Source organism: Callionymus lyra, chromosome 12 (genome assembly GCF_982586985.1).
Source record: "Callionymus lyra chromosome 12, fCalLyr1.hap1.1, whole genome shotgun sequence".
NCBI classification, from domain to species: domain Eukaryota; kingdom Metazoa; phylum Chordata; class Actinopteri; order Syngnathiformes; family Callionymidae; genus Callionymus; species Callionymus lyra.
In genome coordinates, this window is record NC_141829.1 from 26,186,731 (window position 1) to 26,212,827 (window position 26,097).

Here is a 26,097-nt window from a genome sequence, read left to right on the forward strand (position 1 = left end):
AGGCTGTGCTCTTTCCAAACAGCGACTGTCTCACTGGATCGTGGATGTGATTACCCACGCATATAAAGGAAGTGGTCACCCCCCCGCCATTCGGGGTGAGGTGCCACTCTACCAGAGCGATGTCTACGTCATGGGCAGCCCTACGCGGGGTACCCCTGGAGGACATCTGTGAGGCAGCATCTTGGGCCTCACCAAGCACTTTTTTCAGGTTCTATCGGGTGAACGTCACCACTCCTCATCCATTAGGTGTGGTCCTGTTGCCCGACTCTGTTGCTTCCCCTCAATGAGGTATGTACTGGGATTCTTTATGACCTTGTTGTTATGGGTCATCCAGTGCTTGAAGCACCGCCTCTGGCGGTCAGTAGGGACGAAATAGAACGAAAGTTACGTATGTAACTACGGTTCTATTAGTCCCGGATGACCGCCAGAGCGTTCTGTCACTCAGAATCCTTGTGTTTTCGCGAGAAGATTCTGCAGGAACAGATCCTCTGATGTCACCGGAAGTTATACCCCTTCCGGGGTCATCAGGGGTCACAAGTGACTTTGTTGGTATTAAACTCGAACTGCGCATGCGCGAGATGGATACATTCAGTGCTTGAAGCACCGCCTCTGGCGGTCATCCGGGACTCAAAGAACCATAGTTACATACGTAACTTTCGTTTCTTTTCATTTTGTTATACAGACTCAGTGTATCAACCGCATAGAGTCCATTGATAAAAGTATGAATTCCTCTATTTCGGATAGATGTATGGATTTATTTATATTTAAAACATGGATGGTTTGTTTATGTGTAACTTTGTTTTGATCTTTCAAATACATTTACATTTAAATCTTTTAATCTTTATTTTTATAATGTGACCAAATGTGTTTAAGGGGGGATGAAAACTTTAAACCACCCATGAATTGAATTCCTCAATAGACCATCTTTTTTTTTTTTTTAAAAAAGAAGAGGTTTTTAAATGTTTAAACATTCAATTATTCTTGAAGCAGAGACCAGTGTTTTTCATGAAATATTAATTCTTTCTCAATTTCTTAAATGTCTGAAATCACCTAAATTGGGGTAACATTAATATTGGCTTTGTGTAAAGATTGTCCAAATTAAGGAAACTATTGACTTATTTACAGAGTGAGAAGATTTGAATAGTGCACATTTTATTATAAATCTTAGCATGAGTGGGGAAATTAGACCATTCAGACCCTATTCTGATTTCCAAGCATCTCTATTTCCCTCTATTTTTCTTTTTTTAATTGGTATTTAAATCAAATCAATTTACTGTTCTATAGCAAACACTGATATTTCTGATTTAGTGCAAACGACAGCATTTCAGGATGTCAGGAGAACATTATCTTGCTGCCTTACAAACCGTTTATAAAGATGTTCAATGAAAGCTTATTGGACAAAAACCCAGCAAGTATCACGTCAATAAATGGCTCTTGGTAGGAAGGACGAGAAAGGAAAAAGTTAGAGTGTGAGGAGGTTTTGAACAACCAAGAAATTCTGGTGTTTGGTTAGAAGAAGAAAATTGTCACAAGTCACAATTCTTCATTTAACACTCTAATACCCTCAAGACATTTCTTATTTGAAGGAGCTAGAAAGGTGGGCATATGTCTAGAGACGCATTTAGAGGATCAAGAGCCGCCTAAACTCAAACTTGAATTAATAATATTTTTAATCTTCCTTAGTAGACTAAGATCTTCAATGTTGAATTGCTGGGATTTATTTTTCCTTAATCAACTTTATTCTTACTTATACTGTATAGTGTCTTGAGATAACTTTGTTATGATAAGACACTTTAAATAAAATTGAATTGAATTGAATGTTGTATAGACCTTATACCGGTTCACGCAGTGATATGTCCACCTTACTAGATGTAGCTTTTAATAAATCATCAAAATAAATGTCATGTGCAGATGAGCCAAGCGGTGGTCCGGCTGCAGACCTTGGCCACAGGGATATCCAGTTTTGATTCATTGAGCTGGACTCACTTTTGGCTCGTTCTGTCTGACTAAAGCAGCCTTAAGATGTTCATGTCAGGAATTGAGTTATTGTTGGTCATTTGTTGTCAGTCTCCCTCAAGTCATCACATCTCGTCACAGCCCAGTTCACCACCAGGGGAAGAGATTGACCTCTCTCAATTGCTTCTTGTGCTGCAGGTATTGCATTGTGGCTCTTTTTTTGGCCGAGTTAAAGTTCTCCCGGTATGCGATCAGCACTTGTCATTGCAGACCACTAGGCCTGGGGCAATCTCATTGTCTTATTCCCACTGGTGGGTCTGCAAACTGCAGATGGATGAGCCACGCCGTGACAGCCATCATGATCACATTTGACAAAGAATCCGGCAGCTGTTTAATGGTTTGACCCAGAAACATGCTGATTAGATGACAGCGATTTGCTGCACCCAGAGATTGGAAAAGCTGGGAAGAGAAACTCAAGCATTATCTACTTATGAATCAGTGTGTGTGGAAGGAGAGAGCTGAGGTAAGGTGTACCTTTGGCTTTTCAGTACAGATCTGCCACAGAGACGATTGTTCTAAGATGAGCAGGAGTAGAGCTTGTGTCCCATCTATTCTGCTGCTTACAAAGACCACTGTGTTTATGTAGAACTATCAGCTATATCAACATGATCTGTCGTAAATGTAACTTCTATCATTACCAGTTATGTATTTTAGCGCTCATGAAAGAACACGAAAATCTTAAATATATCTTAAAGAGGTGGGGAAAATGCATTATATTTGGTCCTATATTATCCTTTCTTTACCAACTGTATTTCATTTTACATTTTACTCTAACTTCCCTGTTTCTGTTTTGTCAAGCTAAACATAAATCTCAGTAATAAAAAGACATTCATTAGATAAATAAATAACAGATTATGATTAATTCATTTCTCCATTTATTGTCCATTCTCCATCTCTTGACAGCTGTACTTGGCAGGTCAACGTTTCAAAATATTACATGGACAGTTGCCCATGTGTTAAGCATACAATATATTCACTTTTTTAAATTTAAGTTATTTTACTACATATTTGTCAGCTAAAAGGGTGACAACACAACTGCTGTGAGTCGGGCCAGTACGTCCAGGCCTCCCTAACGATGGATTAAGTGAATAAAGCTACTAGGAGTCGAGTGCGATTGATTGGAAATGATATGGGAGCAGTAGGCTGTGATCCTCTCAGCAAATAATTTGGGGTTCGGCTGCAAGCTGGCAAAGTATTTGCTTCCTCTCTGGCTCTGGTGCTGTTTGGAGGGATGTGTGAGGCAGTCAGTGGCAGATGGTCAATACAGATTTGCTTTGTATTTCTTTAGCGGTGGGTAATGAAACCAGACTATCATACAGCCAGTGTATTTTCTAGAAACCAGCTGCACAATTTAATATAGTTTGATGAAGCACATTTTGCTGGGTAGTTGACTCGTTGTCTTCTATGATAAATCAAACTTTTTTTTTAAATGTATTTGTTGTTAAGATAAAACATTTGGAAGTTGAATAAAATGAAAAGTATTTGGAGACCTCAAGTCCTTTGACGTTTTAACTTGACTGTTCAATGGAGGAAAGAGTGTAAGTGACACTCTGCTGAACAAGCAGGTTATCTGCCGCAGTCTCAAAATGACTGCCGTGAGGTGCCTGCGGACGGTAATGTCATGTTTAAATGCCACACCGGAACATTCTGGAGGAACAGAGGTGGTCTCATTATCCGTCTTGAGGCTGATGTTCCTTGACATTCTGACAGAGGTTTACCGAAAGGATTCAACCTCTCGACATCGTTCTCTTTTGCATATTACATGATCTTAACTGACGTGGCAGTCCTCTTAAGCATGCTGTTTGTCAGCATCAAAACAATTGTAATTAGCGTCTGCCGGTGCCCCTGGCTTCTGTTTCATCATTCCCCGAGGAAGAACGAGGCGTTAATGAAGGTTTAGTGGGAGCAAGAGAGCAAAACGCTCCAGCGAATGTGGGTAGGCCTTGTCTTCTGCAATATGATATAATGCTTGTCTGAAATTTGCCTGCTTAGCTGGTGAGACAAATTGACTCGACTTCTGGAATAACTCATGTAATGAGAAGCACAACTGACACAAAAACAATCCGGAGGAGGAAATGATCTGACTTCTCTCTGAGACGATACCTCTCAACTAATAGATTATGACACGAAACATCAAACATTGTTGTTAAACATGACCATGAAAGATGCATTTTATTTGCAAAGCAGCTGTTTTGTATCACTAGTGTTTTGTTGTGTTAAGGTGGCAACAAGCCTGAAGGGTGTCTTTATATTTTCAGAGAATTAAATTAATCTTGGAGGTAAACAGATTTATTTTAACTCAAACTCACTGTGCATTCATCAAATGATTGTTGGTGCTTTTATCTAGTTGATTAAAGATGATTCTATTAGCCACCATGAAATAAAGCTGCTGACGACCTTTCCTCCTCATAGGTTTGCTGATTCTATCCGTGGGATGCTCAAGCTTATCTTGGTGCTGATGATGGCAGGAGCATCTTTAGCGTCTACCTGGTTGACCCTCACCTGTTTGAGTAGAGTCACCCACCTTCCCTCTACTGCAGGTGAGTTTACAACAACGGAGAATTTTCAACCAAAATTGCCCCCAGTTCATTTCCCACATCTGCTTCAAGAATGTCGCGTATTTTGTCATTATTCATACAGACATTTAAATTTGTACACGGATGTTTGAAGGAAAATAGTTTTTTTTATATATATATAAAAAAAGAAAAGTAAAAGGAAAGCTAATATCTTTACACTCAATAGAAGAGTAAGGCTGCATTTTATTTATGTTGCTCTGGCACTTTGGCTACATGAAAATGTTTAAGGTAAAAAAAAGAGTAGATGTCAATCTTTTCGACCAATTTTATCGTCGAATTGCATGCAGTGTGTATTCGCTGTGATGTGTGTTTATTTTAGTCAAAGGGCTGCTTGTTGCCTCTATTCAAGAATCATAAGGAGAATGCAATCTTTCAATCGACTTTGGTGACATAAGAAATATGTATTTGGACGGCATCCATTACTAAATTTCAATGTTTGTTTAATGAAACCATGAAATGAGTTCAATCAATTTGTGGTGGTTAGCTGGCCTCTTGGCAACCGAACAATTAGCATCACAGTGTCACTCAGAGCTATTGGATATGACCATTATCATCAATCATCATTCTTCTCGACCTGGCACTGCTGCTCTTCTGTCTTCCTTCCCCTGACACCCAAGAGTCTCTGTCTGTTTTATCTACCTGGCAGGTTATACATGAGTGCGGCTGTGTTCTGTCAGCAAACCTGCCAAAACCCTCCACTGTATCTGGCTGAGATGGTCAACACACACACACACACACACACACTTCACGCATGTGTGGTGTGTCCAGCAAAAAAATCTGGCGGCTGAGAAATTGTAAATCTGATATGGTGGAATTGTATAACAGGCATAGATCAATCCTTCTATCCATTAAATAATTAGTAATCCCCAGATTATCATTAAGCAACTTCATCCCTTTTTCAATCAACTGCCAATTCTTATATTTCTTTCTCATTTATAACTATTAGTTTCTCGGCCTTCATGGGCATATGATAAATATGACAGAGAAATGTCAACAATTTTTTTTTTTTGCTAAGAATTGAAATCACAATTCTCTTACGATTTTTTTCCCCAATATAAATATTTATTGCACTTTATTGAACAAAAAACAATGAGCAGACGTACTATATTTACGTCAAATACTTAAAAAACGTGCTAAAAGTGAGGTAAATATAAATGACTTACTTACATGTTTGGGCAGTTGCTCTTGTTACTCTGTCATATATAAGCACATCCTCTGTCATACACGTCAATATATTTTCAATTATACTATTAGAATTGTGTGATTTTTAAAGATAACAAACTTTGATATAACACACACACATATTTAGATTATTATTATTTAGACAAGAGAAGGCTTCAGAAGTCCCAAAAGCTGAAGAATTGTACTAAAACGTATCTATTAAAGTCTGTTCTAAACAATAAATGACAACAATTCTCAGACTTCCTTTTTTCATTAAAAAAACAGAAACAGGATTTGAATCCAATCTGCTGCTAATTTGCTCTCAGCAAAAGGTTAATTACTCATAAATAGAGTCGATACGGCAGTAATAACATAGAGATTTAGCAGACATGGTGATTAGTGTACTTCATAGATATCCACTTAGGCATCATCACACTCATCAATGAATATTAAACTTGGTGCACCCATCTGTGTGGAAATGTATTTCCAGTGTGAGGTAAAACTTTACTTGTTTCTTAAGGACTTGCATCCCAGTTTATAGGAGGGACTCCAACCTCTGATTTCCTTTCCTTAAATTCTATAAGAAATGACACTGGAATGATGTGTGATTCACCCATGCATGTGGTCCCAAATCTCCACAGATGCCATAGACCACTGGGCAGCCACTGGACCAGAATGAGACATAAAACTTTGACAGGGTCCATCAGAGATCTAGTGCGTGGGAGCAGTATTATATGTACCTTTTCTGACTCATCATTTAAATTTAGATATGAGGCTTTAGTATTCCAACAATTATTCTCCTGCTTCTCTGGGTCAGAATATAGATAAGCTGCGCTTGTCATATTCATGTCGTCCTAGGGATGGTCATTAAAGTAATGTGCAGGCTGTTGGGGATCTTGTTTGAGCCAAGTAGTGATAATCAGATGTTTATATGATTTAGAGAGGTTTACTTTATTAGTGAGCAGCCTGAAAGTAAAGACCTAATCTAACTCGAGCATGACAATCCGTAGTCATTGGTCATGTTATCAATTTCTTTAGATTTTAAAGGGTATAGTTGATCATAGCTTTTTAACCTTAGTAACTATTGCACAGGTGAGTCTTTCTTCTCATCATATTGATCTGAATAAAAACAGCTGCGTCAACATTGCTCAGTTAAATAGTAATAGTAGTTAAATAATGTCTCAGGCCCTGCAAATAAAGACAAAAACATATTTTTCCAATTGTTTTCTATTTGACAGTCAAAGTCAAAGAACGTCCATATCAATAGTGTCTTTGCCGAAAAACAAGCACTACAATGCTAAACTACACCAAGTTGAAGTTAACTTGGTTTCTTTGTGCTCTTTGATGTATTCATCTGTTCTAATGAACTGTAGAACATTTTTTTTATGACACAGCAGAACTTTGTGTTAAAGCACCAATAAGTAAGTATCTGTATCACCTTGGTGTCGGAATAGTTTGACTGCAATTCTGTGGCATTTCTGATTCACTGTTGCAAATTAATTTTTACAAAAAACAAGATAAAGGCCTTTTGATGAGTCTGTTTCTTGTTTTTTTTTAAAAAAAAAAGAAAAACACTATCTCGACTGCTGTAAAGCAGTTTGATGGTCACATGACACTCACACAGTCTTGTGACGAAGACAAAGTTACGTAGTGAACATTGTTAAAATAACAGCTAAAGAGTTCTGCTACATGAGTAGAGTAAAAATAATATGAAAATAATAGTAACGTCAAAATCATCATTGCTTTAAGAAAACCGGAGTGACCCACTTGTATAACTTTTAACAGCTTGCACTACACTTCAATATAACGCAAATGTAGCTTTGCATTGTTAGAGAAAGGTCTGTGTCTTCAATATTCCTGCTGAAAGATACCATGACCTTGTTCAGTCAGTCGTATGGATATTGTTTTGTTTGCAAAGTGGCCGTTTTCCTACCCGGCTGCATGACTCCTTTGTCTTCCTCAGGGGCTGCAATAAAGTGTTACTTCAGAATGAGGGATTATCATCAATCTCTGTGTTGCTGAGGATAAATGATACAGGAAGTGTAGAGGCTGAAATAAATCATCAGTCGCTGGCCCGTAAACAGTCTTTGTTTCTGTCTTCACTCCACAGCCATCCTGTACACTTCCTGCATCTTGATGGGCATCTTCATCAACAGCAGCGTGCCAATATTCTTCGAACTCTTCATAGAAACCGTGTATCCTGTTCCTGAAGGGATCACGTGTGGGGTCGTCACATTCCTGGGAAACTTGGTCACCGGCCTGCTGCTCTTCTTCCTTACTTTCTATTGCACAGGTGAGTCTGGTATTACAAAAGAATGAATAATCCAGCAGTTATTCCCTTTTTTCTGGCTCAAACTTCCTAATAAACCGCAGCTCTCTTCTTCCATTCTTGGTTTAGAATAAGACGAGTAAAAGCGGATGGGAAATTGCTTTCCAATTGACACTTTCAGAACAAAAACCTTGCTATTTTGATTCTGTGTCTCAATCATGCCTAGTTTGATTTAAGAATGTGTTACAGCAAGAGAGGAGATGCTATGATGCGTGTTTCTCTTCTGCCTCCACCAATCACAGTAAAATATGTTGGCACTTCTCTTTCACTTCAGTATCACCAGAGCGAATGCATAAATGTAACTTTACCCACTGTTTGTTCCAGTAAATCCCAAACAGTTTCTCTGGTCATAAATAAAAAATGGCACTCAGCTTCCAGCTCTTTCAGTCAGCTCAGAGGCAACTGACATATCTATCTCTTTTCTGACCCCGAGCCAGTCTAGCCAGTGAAGGTGTGTGATTTTCTTTTAGTTTCCCTGAGGTTGTCCCACAAGGCCCAACACGGCATCTTCCCTCAACCTTCTTCTCTCTTACAGTTTCTTTTTCTTTTATTTGAAGTTTTCAGTTTTGCTAACCCATGTTCAATGAGCTGTAGAAAGTACAGTAAGTTAGTAAGTAAGTAAGTAAACGTTATTTGGAAAGCACCTTTCTAGACCAGGGTCACAAAGCACTTTACCAATCAAAAACAATATACAGCTAAAATACATGCTTTAAAAGGCCAAAACACATAAGGCAAACACAGGAGTCCTAGAAAAAGGGTTTCAGTTTTGTCCACAATTACCTGCAGAGTGTTTTCACTCAGCCATTGTTTGATTTCTAGCAAACGATTGACTAAGCTGTTCAGCCTCTGGGGCTCAGTTGGATCAAATGAGCAGTAGAGCTGGATGTTATCAGCAAAAATGTGGTAAGAAAGAATCAACTATAGCAAAAAAAATAAAAAAGGACCCAAAACAGAACCTCGAGGGACTCCACACAAAAGGTCCGCTGATTCAGACTTTATTTGTTTGGCGGATGAACTGATACTGCGCCCAGAAAGGTATGACGAGAACCACTGTAACACAGACCCAGACAGTCCCACTTCATCCCTCAGTCGTCTCAACAGGATCTGGTGATCAACTGTGTCAAAGGCTGAGAACCAGAAAAGTTTATTGACCCGAATCAACTGAAACTGAGTCTTTTGACAAAGTCAGGAGATCTTCATTTGTCCAAGGGCACCCTTTTTTCTGAATTTCCAAGTTCGATTTAATTTAGGTGCCACTTGATCCAGTATTTCAACACAATGAGTAGTGAAACAGTAGTAGTAGTAGTAGTCATTGAAGGAAATAGGAAATAGAGATGACACGTCTCTGAGACCTTACTTGCAAGGGCTTAGTTTCAGGGATTAAGTCCAGGTTAAACAAAACCACTGAATGATCACTCAGATGGGCATCATGTTAAGATGCATTAGAAATGTCCAGACCAAGAGTAAAAACTTGCAGGCTCCGCTGGAAGCGGAAGTGAAAGAAGTCAGAATAGTGATGCAGGTTTTTTTTGTACCTCGTGTTTAGTTACACACAGTTGCCGTAATATTTCAAATGAATAAGTGCAGATAGAAATTAAATGAAGTGATGTTAAACAGAAAGGAAATGTGTCTTTAGGGTTAATTCTGTTTCTGGTACCACCAGTGGAACAATAGCATGACTGCAACATATTGTTTTTAACTTTCTTTTATAATCACCAAAAAAACAAAAAGAATTTAGCCAGCAAAAATAACTTTGTGTTTAAGCATATATGAGTAAGAGAATTGAAAGAATTGTTTCTGGCCGCCCAGTGTTAGAAAAAAATGTCACTGAAATGGAGTTGGGTCTGCGTTTTGCCAATTTTCTGTAAAAGAAAAAAACTGTGTGTTTAGTTTCTGGTTTTATCTTCCTTGTAAGTTGGAACTGTCTTTCAGTACTTAAAATGAAAAGACGGTCTCTGACTCACATGGGTGCTGTATAGCAGTTTGGTGGTAAAGCACATGGCACTCAAAGACTCTTGAAAAAGTTACGTTGTGAAGGTAAAATAACAGTTAGAGTACACTACATGAGTCATTACTTTTCAAAATGAAACCAACCGTAAAATATGAAAAATAATAATGTCAAAATGTTACATTTTTGCTTTATAAGTAACTCCACAAAATGTTACATTTTTGCTTTATAAGTAACACACACACAGTACACACTTTCTCATTCAAAGAGTTTTATTTATTTTCATGACTATGAAAATTGTAGATTCACACTGTAGGCATCAAAACTATGAGTTAAGACATGTGGAATTATATACTTAACAAAAAAGTATGAAACAAGTGAAAATATGTCTTATATTCTAGGTTCTTCAAAGTAGCCACCTTTTGCTTTGATCACTGCTTCGCACACTCTTGGCATTCTCTTGATGAGCTTCAAGAGGTAGTCACCTGAAATGGTCTTCAACAGTCTTGAAGGAGTTCCCAGAGATGCTTAGCACTTGTTGGCCCTTTTGCCTTCACTCTGCTGTCCAGCTCACCCCAAACCATCTTGATTGGGTTCAGGTCCGGTGACTGTGGAGGCCAGGTCATCTTGGTCCCTTACACAGCCTGGAGTTGTGTTTGGGGTCATTGTCCTGTTGAAAAATAAATGATGGTCCAACTAAACGCAAACCGGATGGAATAGCATGCCGCTGCAAGATGCTGTGGTAGCCATGCTGGTTCAGTATCCCTTCAATTTTTGAATAAATCCCCAACATTGTCACCAGCAAAGCACCCCCACACCATCACACCTCCTCCATGCTTCATGGTGGGAACCAGGCATGTAGAGTCTATCCGTTCACCTTTTCTGCGTCGCACAAAGACACTGTGGTTGGAACCAAAATCTATCAAATTTGGAATCATCAGACCAAAGCACAGATTTCCACTGGTCTAATGTCCATTCCTTGTGTTCTTTAGCCCAAACAAGTCTCTTCTGCTAGTTGCCTGTCCTTAGCAGTGTTTTTTCTAGCAGCTATTCTACCATGAAGGCCTGATTCACACGGTCTCCTCTTAACAGTTTGTTCTAGAGATGTGTCTGCTGCTAGAACTCTGTGTGGCATTGACGAGTGCTGTGTCTCAAATCGCATACTAATCTTAGTATGCTAGAAGTTAGTATGCATCAGTTTAGTATGCATACTAACTAGTACGCAAATTCTCCGCAGATAGTATGTCTCAAATCAAACCCTGAAGCTACACACTTACTGGAAATCACATGACAGCTTCTTCTTCTACTTCTATTTAACGATGTTTCAAGCAGCTGTTTGAACGCTATCGCCGACACCTGCTGGCAGCACGTATTGCAACTTTGGAAAAAGAAATAAAGAAAAAATATGAGAATCTAAATAATCGCGAGATATTTAAGCTGGTATCAGCAGCGAAGACGTGTTTATCCTCCTACTGCTGCTGAAAATACACATTTAAGTATATGCATATATATGCATTTATATATGACGTAACTTCCGTTTAAAACGTCACTAAAATGGCGGCTGTTTAGTATGGTTAGTGTCCATCGAACCATGCTAGTTTTGTGGGCGTGTTAGTATGCCAATTTAGTATGCATGGCGCACTTAATTTCGCATACTAAGAATTGAGACACACTAACGTACTAAAAATACTAACTTTTAGTACGCTAGTATGCGATTTGAGACACAGCACTGGTCTCTAACCTGAGCTGCTGTTAACCTGTGATTTCTGAGGCTGGTGACTCGGTTGAACTTATCCTCCGCAGTAGAGGTGACTCTTGGTCTTCCTTTCCTGGGGCGACATCATGTGAGCCAGTTTCTTTGAAGCGCTTGATGGTTTTTGCGACATGCACTTGGGGACACTTTCAAAGTCTTCCCAATTTTTCAGACTGACTGACCTTCATTTCTTAAGGTAATGATGGCCACTCGTTTTTCTTTACTTGGCTGCTTTTTTCTTGCCATAATACACATTCTAACAGTCTATTCAGTAGGACTATCAGCTGTGTATCCACCTGACTTCTGCACAACACAACTGATGGTCCCAACCCCATTTATAATTAAACCTGACAGGGCACACCTGTGAAGTGAAAACCATTTCAGGTGACTACCTCTTGAAGCTCATCAAGAGTGTGCAGAGTGTGAGCGTAACTAGAATATAAGGCATATTTTCAGTTGTTTTACACTTTTTTGTTAAGTAAATATTTCTACATGTGTTAATTCATAGTTTTGATACCTTCAGTGTGAATCTATAAAATATATATATATATATATATATATATTTATATATTAGTACTGTTTTAGGCAGGTGTGAAAAAAACGCTGTAAACTAACAACGGCTTCAAAAATGGAAGTGTTACCGTTATTTTCATCAATTAACTGTCTGGGAGAAACCTTGCTGATGCTGTAGAACTACCTTGTGTCTTGTTGCTATGCTTATTCTTGTCATGGTGTATGACCTGTGACATGAAACTGTTTCTACAACCTCAGCTTGGTAGCAGAGTTTGTTCCTCACCCAGTTTTAAGCTCCTACACAGCTGTATCTTTTTTTAAACTTTTTTTTAACCTACTCGTAAAATTGATTAACATTAGCACCTGTTTGGTATAATTGGTTGATCATAAACCTCACTAGAATCCTACAAAACCCCTGACTTGAGAAAGCCTACATCTACAGAAGATCTGTTGTTAGTTCTCCAAGATGTTCTTTATCTTTAGACTTAGATTGTATCATCTTGTTCTTTCTCTTTATTTCTCTTTGTTCTTGTTCTTATTTTATTTTGATTTATTTTTTATGAATAATTGCTGTATTTGCTGTGACTAATTGGAAAAAAAAAATTCCCGATGGAGACCTCCTGAGGGATCAATAAAGTTCTACCTACCTACCTACCTACCTACCTACCTACCTACCTACCTACCTACCTACCTAGCTACCTACCTATGTTTGGAACAACAAGCAAATGTACCTAGAAAAATTGATGCTGTTTTGAAGGCAACTTGTTAAGAACAAGTTTTGATTTAGATTTATCTTTTGTTCGCTTTATTACATTTTGTAAATTGATAAAAATAAACAATTACCATTTATTTTTTTGAAAGCATTCTTAGTTAACAGCATTTTTCCCACACCTGCCTAAAACTTTTGAACAGTGCTGTATATTCAGTGATTATTATTAATAATACTGTTTTAATGTTAATGGATTTTGAATGTTAATCATTAAGTAGAAATAATATATATAATGACAAATGAAGAATGCCAATTAACAAATAGTTAGATTGTTCTAGTGTCTCTAAAGTTGAGCAAATCAAGTGCAAAACATTAAGGGGAATTAAAAATAAAATATAAATTACATAACTACATGTTTGACATTGAGCTCAATACTAAAATTGAAGCGTTTTGAAAAGCAGAAGCAGTTGTGTTGACAGCAGGATGCTGTCAAACTGGATTGTTTTAACTTTATATAGTGTGATAGAGTGGTTTAACTTGATATATTTCTCAGATTGATTTAACTTGATATATTTCTCAGATTGATTTAACTTGATATATTGCTCGGATTGATTTAACTTGATGTATTTCTCAGATTGATTTAACTTGACGTATTTCTCAGATTGATTTAACTTGATATATTGCTCAGATTGTACGGTGTCACCTGCAACTAAAGGTCATCCTCCAGGTCTCCAGGGTAAGGTCAGATTCACACATATAAATGACTTGAGCTAATGTTAATGATGAAAAATGTATGACATTAATGAATGTCCAGAGTTCTCAAGGTGTTCTGAATGACGCAGAGGTGTGTGGCAGCTGCTGCGAGTGTCTCAGGTCCTTTTCTTCAGTCTGATGGCTGTCAGCACAACGCGAGGCCTGGTATTTGAGCATTTTCAGGAGCCGTGGCTTGAATGACTTTTTATTTTATAGATGTTCACAAGTTCGTAGAGAGAAAAGAGGCTCAGGAGAGAATAATAATGAAGCCGTTGTAGTTCACCAGAGATGTATTTGGAATTCTCCAGACTGGCCGCGTGTCAGCTTGGTGATAAATCATGGATTAGACGGGATGCAGCAGGTGTTGATGGACGGGCGGTTAGATGGAGCAGCTGCAGGCAACACACAAGATATTTTTTTTCAAATCCCTGACTTGTTGAATAACGGTTTGTGTTGATTTGCATACCTGGAATGCACTTATAGTCTCATAGACACACTTTTATGTGTGTGGGTGCGAGTGCGTTCGGAGGATGAGCGGCGTGTGATGTGCAAGGATGGAAGCTGACAGCTACATGACAGCAGCCAGCCGAATCATCAAGCTGCAGTGGAGTTTTCATCTGCTCCTCTTCTTCTGAACTTGTACAATTATAATGTGTGCAGCACAAAGTTCTGGATGTGGAAGAATAGTGTGCGAGTGTGAACTCATGACGATGTGAGGAAGACTGTGAGCTACGATCGATGTTATTATAACCATTTCAAGAACCATGTCTGAAGATATCATTTAAGTGGAAAGTTTGTTTTAGAAAAAATGTATAAAAGTTACGGTTAACCCTGTGACAGACTGGCATCCTGTCCAGGGTGTCCCCCACCTCTCGCCTGTAGAATCTGGGATAGACTCCAGCCCCCCATGACTCCATACGGGATTAAGCAGTAAAGAAAATGAATTAATAAATGTTTTTAGCCTTAATCTGCGGTTTAGATACTGTCAAAAATCAATGTCTCTGTTGTCAGCTTGCCATGGTCAAGATATTATTATCACCAAAATATCAGGGGCCCGACCATGAGCTCCACAGATGAGCCTTCACATCAGCCATTACTGCTAAAATGATCTTCAGGAAACTTGGTGTCCTCAAAGTTTAACTCCAATAATGCTATGCCTTAAAAATGCCTTTACACCTTTTAACTGCACTCTTAACTGTAATCCTGGAGTAGCTCTTCAGTTCTCAATCATTTGTAGTTTTTCGGTTATTACATTTCAATCTCCCCCTTTAACCTCTCAGGAAGGCAAATAACTCAACAAATAGATTGTGTCATCTTGTTCTTCCTCTTTATGTTCTTCTTCTTATTTTATTTTTTATGTATTATTTTTTATTGTTTATGAAAAATTGCTGGCTATTGGTAAAAAACAATTTCCCGAAGGAGACCTCCTGAGCGATCAATAAAGTTTAACCTTACCTTACCTTACCTTACCTTCTCGCTCGCAATGTCAAAATACTTGACTTTATTTTACCATGATTCATGGAGTCCGTGACCGGGTCTTGATAGAGACAGATGATTCTGATTCGTTAATATCCTGAGGTTATCCAATAAGATTTGAGGACGGTAGGCTTTACTTAAATAAGCATATTATATAAACACAAAAAGGAAGTATATTTTATCTAAATTGGTATCATTACTATAATGTTCTAACATTTCAGGCCTTCTCAGAAGGCACAGAAGGCCGGTAACTTTCCCCTGCCAAAAAAAATATTTAATCTTAAAAAACTGATGAATTCTGAAGAGTTTCTTTACACCTCCTTAGCTCCTGATAATTGATCAAAATTGAAAAGATTTTCATCTATTTCTTACTCACTCTGTTATTTCCTAGTGGTTATTTCCTGGTGCTCATGAATATCTACCGCAATAGCGATGAGCGGCCAGACCTGGTCCACTGAGCCTTCCTCAACCGTCTCATCTAAAGAACGGTCTCTTGGCCATGTGACTCTGAGACACGAATGGAGATTTCTTACTGCTGTGTGTGTGTGTGGTGTGTGTGTGTGGTGTGTGTGTGTCTGTGGTGTGTGGGGAATACTAAACACATTTGGAGTATTAGGGATCAGAGGAGCTTCTCGGGTCTAGTGAGGGCGGATTAAAGGTGTGGGCTCAATATTCATCAGTTATTTTGGAGGAAATGGAATGTATTCAGTGCAAGAAATGATTCCACTAAACTCTGTGTATGTGCCTCGATGGAGCGCAGGGAGGGATTCATTCTCAGGAGGGGCCAGGTGATGAGGTTGGATGGTGATTGGCATTTTCTAAAAAAGAGGAAAATGACTTGAAGCCACATTTTTCAATGTAGATAATCCTCGGATACATGTGTCAAATAGCTACGAAATAATGGCTGTTTTGAAGAGTGTTATGGAAGTAGATCAGTGCCATTGGAATAATCAATGGTTAAATTTAACATTTCACAGGTTTTTTTAATTGTAATTGAAATCATTTCTACATTGAAATGAATGAATATAGATATTTTAAATTATTAAAAAACAATACATTTAAAGATTTCTTTATAATGGCAGTGATTTACCTTCATACACCGTACACTAAAGATTAGTGGATGAATGTTTAAACAACTTTCTGAGGGGGATGTAAAGTCTAATTTCCAAACATTCCCTGTCGCGTGCAGCTTAGACAAAGTAGTGTGAAGATGCATGGTGGAGGTGTGACCTGACTGGAACACGCTTCATAAGAAGAATCCCTTCAGACACAGTTGTTTGTGTCATTTGTGTAGCTGGTAATTGCCTCTTTTCTGAGCGAGAGGTGACACCGTCGGTGGCTCATTAGCTCACACAAATACGCGTGTCAGACGGCTGACTAATCTCCACTTCCTAAACTGTCCATCATCAGAGCGTTTCATCTTAATGCCCTGGTGTTCCTGCGGTGATGGATGGTGTTGTTCTTTTAGACCGTGTATGTCTGTGGATCTCCAGGTGTGACTTTGTTCTAACACTCATGCACACACACACACACACACACACTCGCACACACACTCACACACAGATTCATTAAGACGCCACATTGACCTCAATTAAGACTGATTATGTCCATAAGAGGCCTGTCGACTCCGTCTTCATCTGCCGCAGCGCTCCGCTGACCCAGGCAGCTGCTGCTGATGTGATGAACTGTCCGGCCCGCTCATGATTCCCAAAATATGATCGTGATGTCATGAGAGGGTGGGCTGGCGGCCCTTGTCTAGTACAACGCATTCCGTTGGAATTTGGTGCATTTAAAAAAAATGTGGAGCTTGGATTCATGCTGTGAACTCATTGAAACAGTATTTTAGATACAGGCATAGACCTTATGTACTGTATATGGTCAGAGAACACAGAAATCCTACTCAAAATATTGAATTAATCAGAAGTCAGAATCAAATTATTTATTTCACTTTTGAAACAAACAATATGTTAAAATGTGATTCTGATCTGAGTCGTATCTACATTGAATATAGGATCTTGGTCACATGTATCAAATTACACCCTAAACTTGTTTTTTTTATCTGAAATCTCAGCCAGCTGTAACCACTTCCTGCTTTGTTTATACAACGGGTCCCATGGAGGTGTTGGGATAGATGACCTTCTGGGACAAACCTCAATGTTTAACCACACCCACTCTGCTGTGATTGGTCAATCTCCAGAAAACTGAACATAGAGATTTTCTAATGTAAATACTTCAAGTATATTCCGGCATGTGTCCGTTTTGTACAAAAGAGTTTTCTACAAATGGACACGTACTAATGAGTACAATATAGGTCAATTTAAGAGACATCAACACATTAGTTGCCCTTTAAGTCTATGTTTGAGAAGATGAAATGGATGCACTGAAGCTCCATCTACTGATGTGAAGTGAATAAACCTGTTTTCTAAACTGGATCTTCGAAGAATTGGAAAAGTTTCCATCTGGTTTGACTTGTAATTGTTCTTCCAGCTCCGGTTTAGATCTTAGCTCAAAAGTTAAAGCTGTGTTCAGAGAATCCTCCACTTCACTGCCCAGTGATAAATCCTCCTTTTTATCTGCTCTAGATTCTCATCCTCCCATCATTTCCTCTCATTAACTCCACATCTTCTCCTCACTGATCAACTTGTGTGACTGAACAAACATTCTTCAAAGGGCATGTTAGCATTATGACCACCTCCACATGAGCGCGTGTGTTTAACTCTGCTGTCTTCACTTTGTGTCAAAGCCATGTGTGGCTCAGTGGGCCGGTCAGATAAACACAACTCCATTAAAGCACATTCAGAGACGGTGGTGAGCTGTCCGGCTCAAACGCGGCTGATTAATGAGGCTGCTTCTGGATTCTCTGCAGCCTCGCTGCTCCACCTGTGATTTATCTCGTGTTCCCCTCCGCAGCTCGACAAATTATTATCCCTCATAAAAGTGATGAGATCAATGTCTCGTGTTGCCGTCTGTCCGAGCGCGAGGATGGAGCGTTGATCTTCTGTGGCCCGGATGTGTGATTGACATGGTTAAGAGAGCCTGTCCAGGGTTATAAAACTAGAGGAGGCTCGGACCAGATACCATTTGTTAAAGTGACAGCACACTTTTGCAGGACTGCCCCACTTGAAGACTTGCACTCCACTACAGTTTGTGGACTACTAAACTTTTAGTAATGAGCATCAAGAACTTGTATCTGTGTAGTGGCCTTGAAAGAGTGTGTTTATGTACTTTGTGTTACTGAAAATAAAAGTGACAAAAAGGCAACACAGATAAAAAAATAAAAATTGACATTATGAAATTTAAGTCGTACTATTAACATCACGCTGTAGGGTTACTAGAATAAAGATAAAATGTAGGTCACACAGACAGTATAGTGTGACTAATATTAGCTGTATTGGTTGATGGATAGGATGCAGTGCTTCTGGAACTTTCTAACCAGCTTAATAGTCAGAAAACTCTGGATTATACTTTATTTTCTTTAAATTGAAAGTTAGAGGAGTAAAGGAACACGGATCGGATGCTGATACAATTAGGGACCCAGTCAGCATGGATTAGAAGTTATTAATATTGTAGTATTTTTTTTTATTATGACTTTTATTCTTGAAATGTAGTATGTTTAGCTCATATAAGTACTTCTTCAATTAGTACAGTTTATTTTAAACACAAAATTGTATTCTAAATTGAAAGTTATCAAACAGGTATGATTAATAAAAGGTACAATGGATTTGGGTCAAGTCGTGTTTCACTCAGACCTAGGTCGGATTAAAACTATTAAACTTGACATGATAAATATTGTCCTCCTAATGGAATCAAGACTGTTTTTTCAATGTTGAGAAAAAGCGTAAATTCAACCCTTAAAATAGTTTCTAGTCAACAGTGATATGAACTTCAGTTCGCTCCCATCTATGGTCCCTATTTAGAAATCTTCATTCTCTATTTCCAGGGTCCAGTAGCTGGGATGTAGTTGGCATGTGAGCGGAACATCTGCACCTTCACTCACACAATGTATTATGAGGGCTTAGCAATCACTCTCCCTTCATCACCTTGAACTGTTTTCATTACGGCACCTGTTCCAAAAGAAGGTTTTATTTGTCAGAGTGTTTGAAGAGTACAGATCTAGACGTTGCTGCACCGTTAGCCCCGCAGACGTCTGTGTCCTCTCAGGTGCTTAATGAGGCTTGAATAGAGTCGAGGAAATGCAACTCCTCGCACGTCTCACAGCTCTGGTTCAAGTGTGGGTCAATGAGAGGCCAACACTAAATAATTCACGCTCGTATATGTAGCCGCCTGTTTTAATCCTTCCATCAATAGTTCTTTGTGACCCAGGTCTTGAACCCATCTAACCTTTTGACCTCCAGCAGAACAGCTTTGATTTGGAAATGAGCACAAAATGTGAATATGGAGAAAAATAAATGACTTGTAAATTATTTTCAAAAACAACACGGGTGGAATGAAGTATGCAGGAATGTTGGAAGGTTTAAAAGAACTTAATCAATTTATTCTTCTCACTCCAAGAGTCACTCATATTTAATATACATGGCAAATGCAAGACTGGTGTTTTGACAGATACAATGTCCAAGACCAAGATTTGACCCTCACGTGACCTCAGAAACTTTACAACTCCTCAACTAGGACAGAGGTGCTTCCCTCAAGCGACAGGACCAACATTTCTGCCTTTAATTCATGCAGTCAGACGAACTCTCTGTGACCTCCTCTGCACTACGCTTAAATGTTATAGTGAGATTTTAAATGTTACTCTGGAGTAACATGATGAAGCTTAAATTAAATGAGAGTACACACAACTGAATTACAACTCAGTTTTATAATATACTTTTTATTTGTACATTATTTTTATTTTTCGTTTTCACATCATATCCAGCCACTTGTTCAATCAGAGCAGGGTTTCCCTTAAAAATATCACAAATCCTCACATTCCCTTCTAGACACAGACCAACCGCACAGGAACTTTCTGCAATTCAATTAGGAAAATACTGGATGGTTCAAGGACAACAAGGCATTGTGTCAAGTGTCGAGCGATGTAAGGCATGCTGGATCCAGAAGTAAAGGCTGTCAATAGAAGCACAGCCACCAATCATACTACAAGTCCCATAATGCACTGCAAATATACATACTATAAAGTGAAAAAAGTGTCCAAATCCTACAAACCTTGATCTGACCTCACTGTGTGTCTCTGTCCACAGATCTATCGTGGCTCAACTGGTGTCTCACCGGCTCGTGTCTCTTCAGCCTCGTCCTCATCCTCTTTTTCAGAGAGTCGTACGACCGCCTCTACCTGGACGTCTTCGTCTCCGTGTGACCTCATCACAGAGGAGCACGGACTCTTCATAGTTGGAACTCGAATGAATCTTGCACAACCAAAAGGGCAAAAGGGAGCGGAACACTGTTCAAAGACTATGGACTGTATATATGTGAATCGTGATGACGTTCGAAACACGCCAGCGCTTCTGTCTCTTCTCATTTTATTATTGTTGTTTACAGAGGATTGAAGTCGGTGTCGCCCTCTCATGGCTGTCCTGTCTCTGCAGCAGAGGTGTCGGGGCTGATTTTTATATTTTAAAGTTTGTGAAACTGAAAGAAAGAATTGAGATCAGTGGCCATCTTTTACCCCGCAAAAATAGATATTCTTATGTTTGTGTTTAATTTGGGCATCAATATTATTTTAATGTTTTACATGTTTTATTTTTCACTCTGAACCCTTCAGACAATATGATTTTGTTTATTTTAGGTTGATCACAAGAATCATCCTTCAAAGATGTTGCTGCTGACTCTGTTATGAGTTGAGAGGAACTTTATACTAAATGACGACAGAAAATATTTAAACAAGCTGTTGTCATGACAACATGATTATGACCCTCCTAGTGCTTTTGTCTTCTTTTGTTTTACCAAAAACTCTAACTGTTGGACTTCCTGCCTTAATGGCCTGGTGCCGAGTGTTCTGCCTCACTGTGACTAACCTGTGTGCGTTTGTTGTTTAAGTGCGTCTCGCTCCAGGAGCGAAAGTGCACAAACACTGTGGTTTCCTGCAGGTTTTCAATGTGTTCTGTTCTAAAAAACTGTTGTCTGTTGACTACTCCCAGCACCTTATTATAATAAAAGCTGAATTTTAATAACTTCAATGTTGCTTAGTGTGTTGCTTTTTGTGGTTCATTTATCAATATACACACATTATAAATAATCAAAACACAATTAACTTGAATAAATGTTTTGTTGCCCTGCTGTTCAGTTGTTAGCTATTCCTAGAACAGTAAGATGAAACGACAACATTAACAAGTAAATAAACATAAAACTGATTCACATCGACCAACATAGCTATGTTTGAATATGTTTATCTTCACTTTACTTTACTGTGGGGATTTGAGTTGTACTTAAATTATAATCTATAGTAAGTAAGTAAGTAATATTTATTTATATAGCGCTTTTCGAGACCAGGGTCACAAAGCGCTTAAACAATCAAAACAATACTCAAAAAAGTACATACTTTAAAGATCAAGATAATACTGAGAGCAACACAGGAGTTCCAGAAAAGAGAGAGTCAGTAGATGAAACAGGAAGGACAATAATTATTACTGATTTGTTTTATTCTTGACCTCCTGCCATCAATTAAGAAGTGTTTAAAAACTTACTTAGACATTTATGGCTAAATGAATCTGTAGTTAAGGTGTATCTGAAGTAAATTCACATCAAAGATAAGATAACTTTTCAACCATTTCAAATGACAATTTTTGGGGAGTGACATGTTTGACTCAACATTGTACCAGCTAGGATTCGACCCTCTCACTATTATTGTGAATTGTTAGTTGTTCCCTTTATTTGAACCTAAAATGCTCAATCTATAGTGGGCATGGTTCCCATAGTGTCAGAATAGTGTAACTGCAGCGTTGTAAAGTCAAAGTTGCCTTTCCAAGCTTTCGGCGGGGACACCGTGACGTCATCAGGGCACACAGAGAGAAACAACCAAACCTTTAAGAAATGGGTAATATTTGTTCTCTTATTTAATTGCCTCAAATGTCTCATAATTACACATTAAGGTACCTTTAATTGTTTCAAATAAATTGTGAAGTGAATCATATTTGGATAAATCAATGATGATAACAACTTGTGATTTTGAAAAGTTATGATCCCTCAACATTGATTTCCAGGGATCATAATTATGTGTAATTTATGTGATTTGGTTCATTTATTCTCAAAATGTAATTTTTTCTTTAATGATTAATACATTCTGAAGAATTTCATCATAGTTTTTTACTTTTTAAATAGGGGTCATGTTATTTTATTAGTTAAAAATTTTAAAAAGGACAAATTTAACTTGCATTTCAAGTTTTTTGAAGAATAAAATCTCCTAACTATAACAACAAAAACAACAACTAACTAACAATAAAGTTTTACCTTACCTTAACTCATTGGTCAGTGTCAGCAGTCTGTGCTGCAACAATCAAACAGAGCTGGCAATGTCTGAAAAACTGACAATTGATGAAAGTAAAATAAATCTTCACACTCATTTTCTGGTGCGTTCCTCAAAGCCTGTCAGGTTCTGAAAAGTGGATTCATCTCCGCCCTGGCTTGTTGGAGGCTTTTGTTGCAGCAGACAGAGGCTCAACAGGACTGACAAGACCATCATGGAGTTTTTCACGGTTTGAATTTTTTCTCATGATGAGGAGCTTGTTCTGAAAATGTGTAACAGAAGGTGTTACATGTCGATATCAGGACACGTGCAGTAGATTTTAATAGCCTTTTTAAAGGGTGTAATAAATAGTTCAATATGAACCCAGTTATCAGAATACTTCTCATTGAATTTCAGACATTCTCCTGGTTAAAAAAAAAAAGGATTGAAGCACACACACACACACACACACACTTACTGGATTGTATGATCATGAACGCAATTCTCACTTTATGTGCCGTCATCTGTGTTCAATTTCTCTTTGAGCCAGTCGACTTATGAAGCTTAACGTCTTGACTCTGACCTCGGGACAGCGTTTCATATCTCGCCAGCTCAAGTGCTAACATGAGGTAATGAACACGTCATCACCTAAACATGTATCTTCAGGTTGGATTCAGTCGTGTTGAACAGCTCTGGCTTCATCATTCCCATCTGGGTGTTAATTTTAGAGGTTTCATCGTGGTGATAAGAAGGTTTCTAAAGGACCTTTTTATAGTTTGTAATAAATATGGTAAACATATCATTGAAGTTGGACATGTTTGAATTTTCCTGGAGGTCTTAAAAGTTCTATTTGTGGCATCTCAAGATTCTTCACTGTTTGTTGTGTTTGTGACCTAAAAAGTGTCCTATTATGAACAATTCCTAACGAGATTGTTATTTGTTTCGACAGTCTTGGTCGGGATGATTATTCTGCTAAAGCCACATTAGTGAGCATAACTGTTCCTTGTTGCATGTCTCTTTCCAATATTTTATGTGTTTGCAAGCGAACCCTGTCGCGAGTAAGTACTTCCTTTTTAATTGTGTCATTTAAGGGGATCACAAATGACTAATAAAAACTTTTTAAAGAGACTTTTGTCCTTTGAAACCAGTTGACAGATGGTCCTCTTCAAAGGCTGGAAACATCTCTATTCTTATAAAGATTTTCACCTCCATGTGCTCAGTTCATCTCCACAGATGTTTGACCATCTCATCAGGAAGACACAATATTTTCCTTTGAAATTCTTTTAGCTCCTGGATATAATTGTTAAAGGATTATTTTGACCAAAACTCATTTTCTACTCACCCTCATATCGACTAAGGGTTGGGATTGTTTATATAGTAATCTGTTCATGTTTGGTCTTGTAGGCAAAGATCTAAGTTCATTTAAATGAAGCCAATCACACAGAGTGGTCTTCTTCTTCATCTTTTTAACTTTAAAAGACACATAAAAACATCCAAATACCTCTGTGGTGCTATTTGTATAGTCCATCTTGCATTGAAGCCTTGATAAGGGGAATTGTTGCGGAAAAACTCAGGAAAAAGGTTGTTATTCTTTTATCTTCTGCTGCCAACAATCTTAAAATTTACAATTGTTTAAAATTTTCCAGAACAATTCCTAATGTCAAGGCTTCAATACAAGATGGAGATTAAGGACGAACACCATGGAGGTATTTGGATGTATTTAAATTGTGCAACCTTCAACTTTACCACTAGATGTCAGGAAGGCTGACATACAGTCCCACCCTCAGACTGAAGTCATCACACCACTGTCTAAGTAAATAAGTCAGTAAGTAATAATTATTTGTTTGTCAACCTCTGGTGGAACCTTCTTGAACGTCTCCCAAGACGGATGGAATCCACCAGATCCCCAATCGTCATGGATGTCTTCGTGACTCTCCAGGAACTTTTGGATCACCTCATGGTTAGGATGGGTCCAGTAACTGGTCCCTGCGAGCCAGTAGATCCGGTAAAGAGGTTGGTATTAACAGAAGACACATATATAAAGATCAATATGAATGAGATTCTCTGCTGCTACCACCCAGGCTGACTTCGTGTTGAATGGGATTGAACAAGGATGTGATCCTGTGTGTTCAAGAACCAGACTTTGGTCGGTATCTTGCATGTGTGACTGAATGAGCAGCTGGTGGTTCACGATGATGTATTCAGTTTCACTGGAGCCGTCAAATCTAATCCTCCCTGGTCCTGCCTCGTGTGTGTGTTTCTGAGTTTCCTTATTTTCTCTGCTGACTTTGTGGACACCACTGAAACACAGCGACAGTGTATGAAATGTATGATTTTATCAAATGAAAATTCTTCTCTCCTAAACAGAACACATGTATTAATGATTAAGAAGAAGTTATTAGCTGTATTAGTCGTTAGCTCACATCCAACAGTAGTGACACGACGTCTTCATAAACCTCATTAATGGAATAATATTCCTTTTCTGTGTGCCATTTAAAAATATTGTTTTTAGATAACACGTAGAACGTTTAACACTGCAAACAGTCTCAGCAGGAAACACAATTTTCAAAGCTAATATCAACAATAAAGGCAGATAACACAACTCTGATAAGTGAAAACACAATTCTTTGACGAGTAAATGCATCAATAAATGCAGGTTACGCTCACACACACAGGTTACTTTCACACACAGCAGGAAAGACAATGAATGACAGACAGAAAAATCTTCACAGTGTAAAGAGAATCGAAGAGAGACACTAAATACAGAAGCTGAAGGCAGAAAACAGACATAACTCAGAAAATACTAACCTAAATGCAGAAAACACAACACTATTGGCAAAAAACACAAAGCTGAAAGCAAAAAAGTTGGAAAACAGAACTGCAAACAGAACATATACAATCAAAATAGAAATAACTAAAGGAAACCATCCTCAATAAATGAAATAATTCAATACTTTAAAGGAAATCCTGGCCTTATTTTAACCTATTTAACTGGCTACTCACTCTATTTCCTGCATCCTGTCTCTCTGGTCCTCTGGTGCTACTGAAGACAGGACACCAGGGTAACCGGGCGAGTATTGATGTTGAACCCAAACAGTACTTTTGTTTGTTTTCTTTAGATATTTGGCATCAGTAACAAATGTGTTTGATGCCAATAATGTCCTTTAAATCTAAAGTTATAAAAGTCAAAGAAATATTCTTGAATTAACTGGTGTAAGTGAGAGCACTGATGGACAGTAAAACTGACTGATGATGTTATTTTAGTTTACAGTAAAAAAAAAAAGGTCAAATATATCCTCAATTCACAACAATTATGTATTCAGTCTTTTAGCTGTTGCACAATTTCATTCCCCTCTCACCACTGTTGTCACTCAGACATGGTATCGTGGTCCCAGGTCTCAGAGGAGCCGATATGCTGATCTGCAATGTGAAACAATTTTTTTCCTGCTGTCATCGCACGCTGC

General features: G+C 38.3%; 1 protein-coding gene across 1 annotated transcript in view; it reads left to right on the top strand.

Moving 5' to 3' along the window:
- The window catches only part of slc49a4 (solute carrier family 49 member 4), a 53,836-nt gene extending 32,468 nt beyond the window's left edge, over positions 1-21,368 (top strand). The window contains exons 7-9 of the mRNA XM_087804322.1: positions 4,429-4,556; positions 7,864-8,046; positions 20,433-21,368. Coding sequence (XP_087660448.1) covers positions 4,429-4,556; positions 7,864-8,046; positions 20,433-20,548 — 427 coding nt within the window. The 3' untranslated portion in view covers positions 20,549-21,368. The remainder of the gene's footprint in view (positions 1-4,428; positions 4,557-7,863; positions 8,047-20,432) is intronic.
- The last annotated feature ends 4,729 nt before the right edge of the window (positions 21,369-26,097 follow it).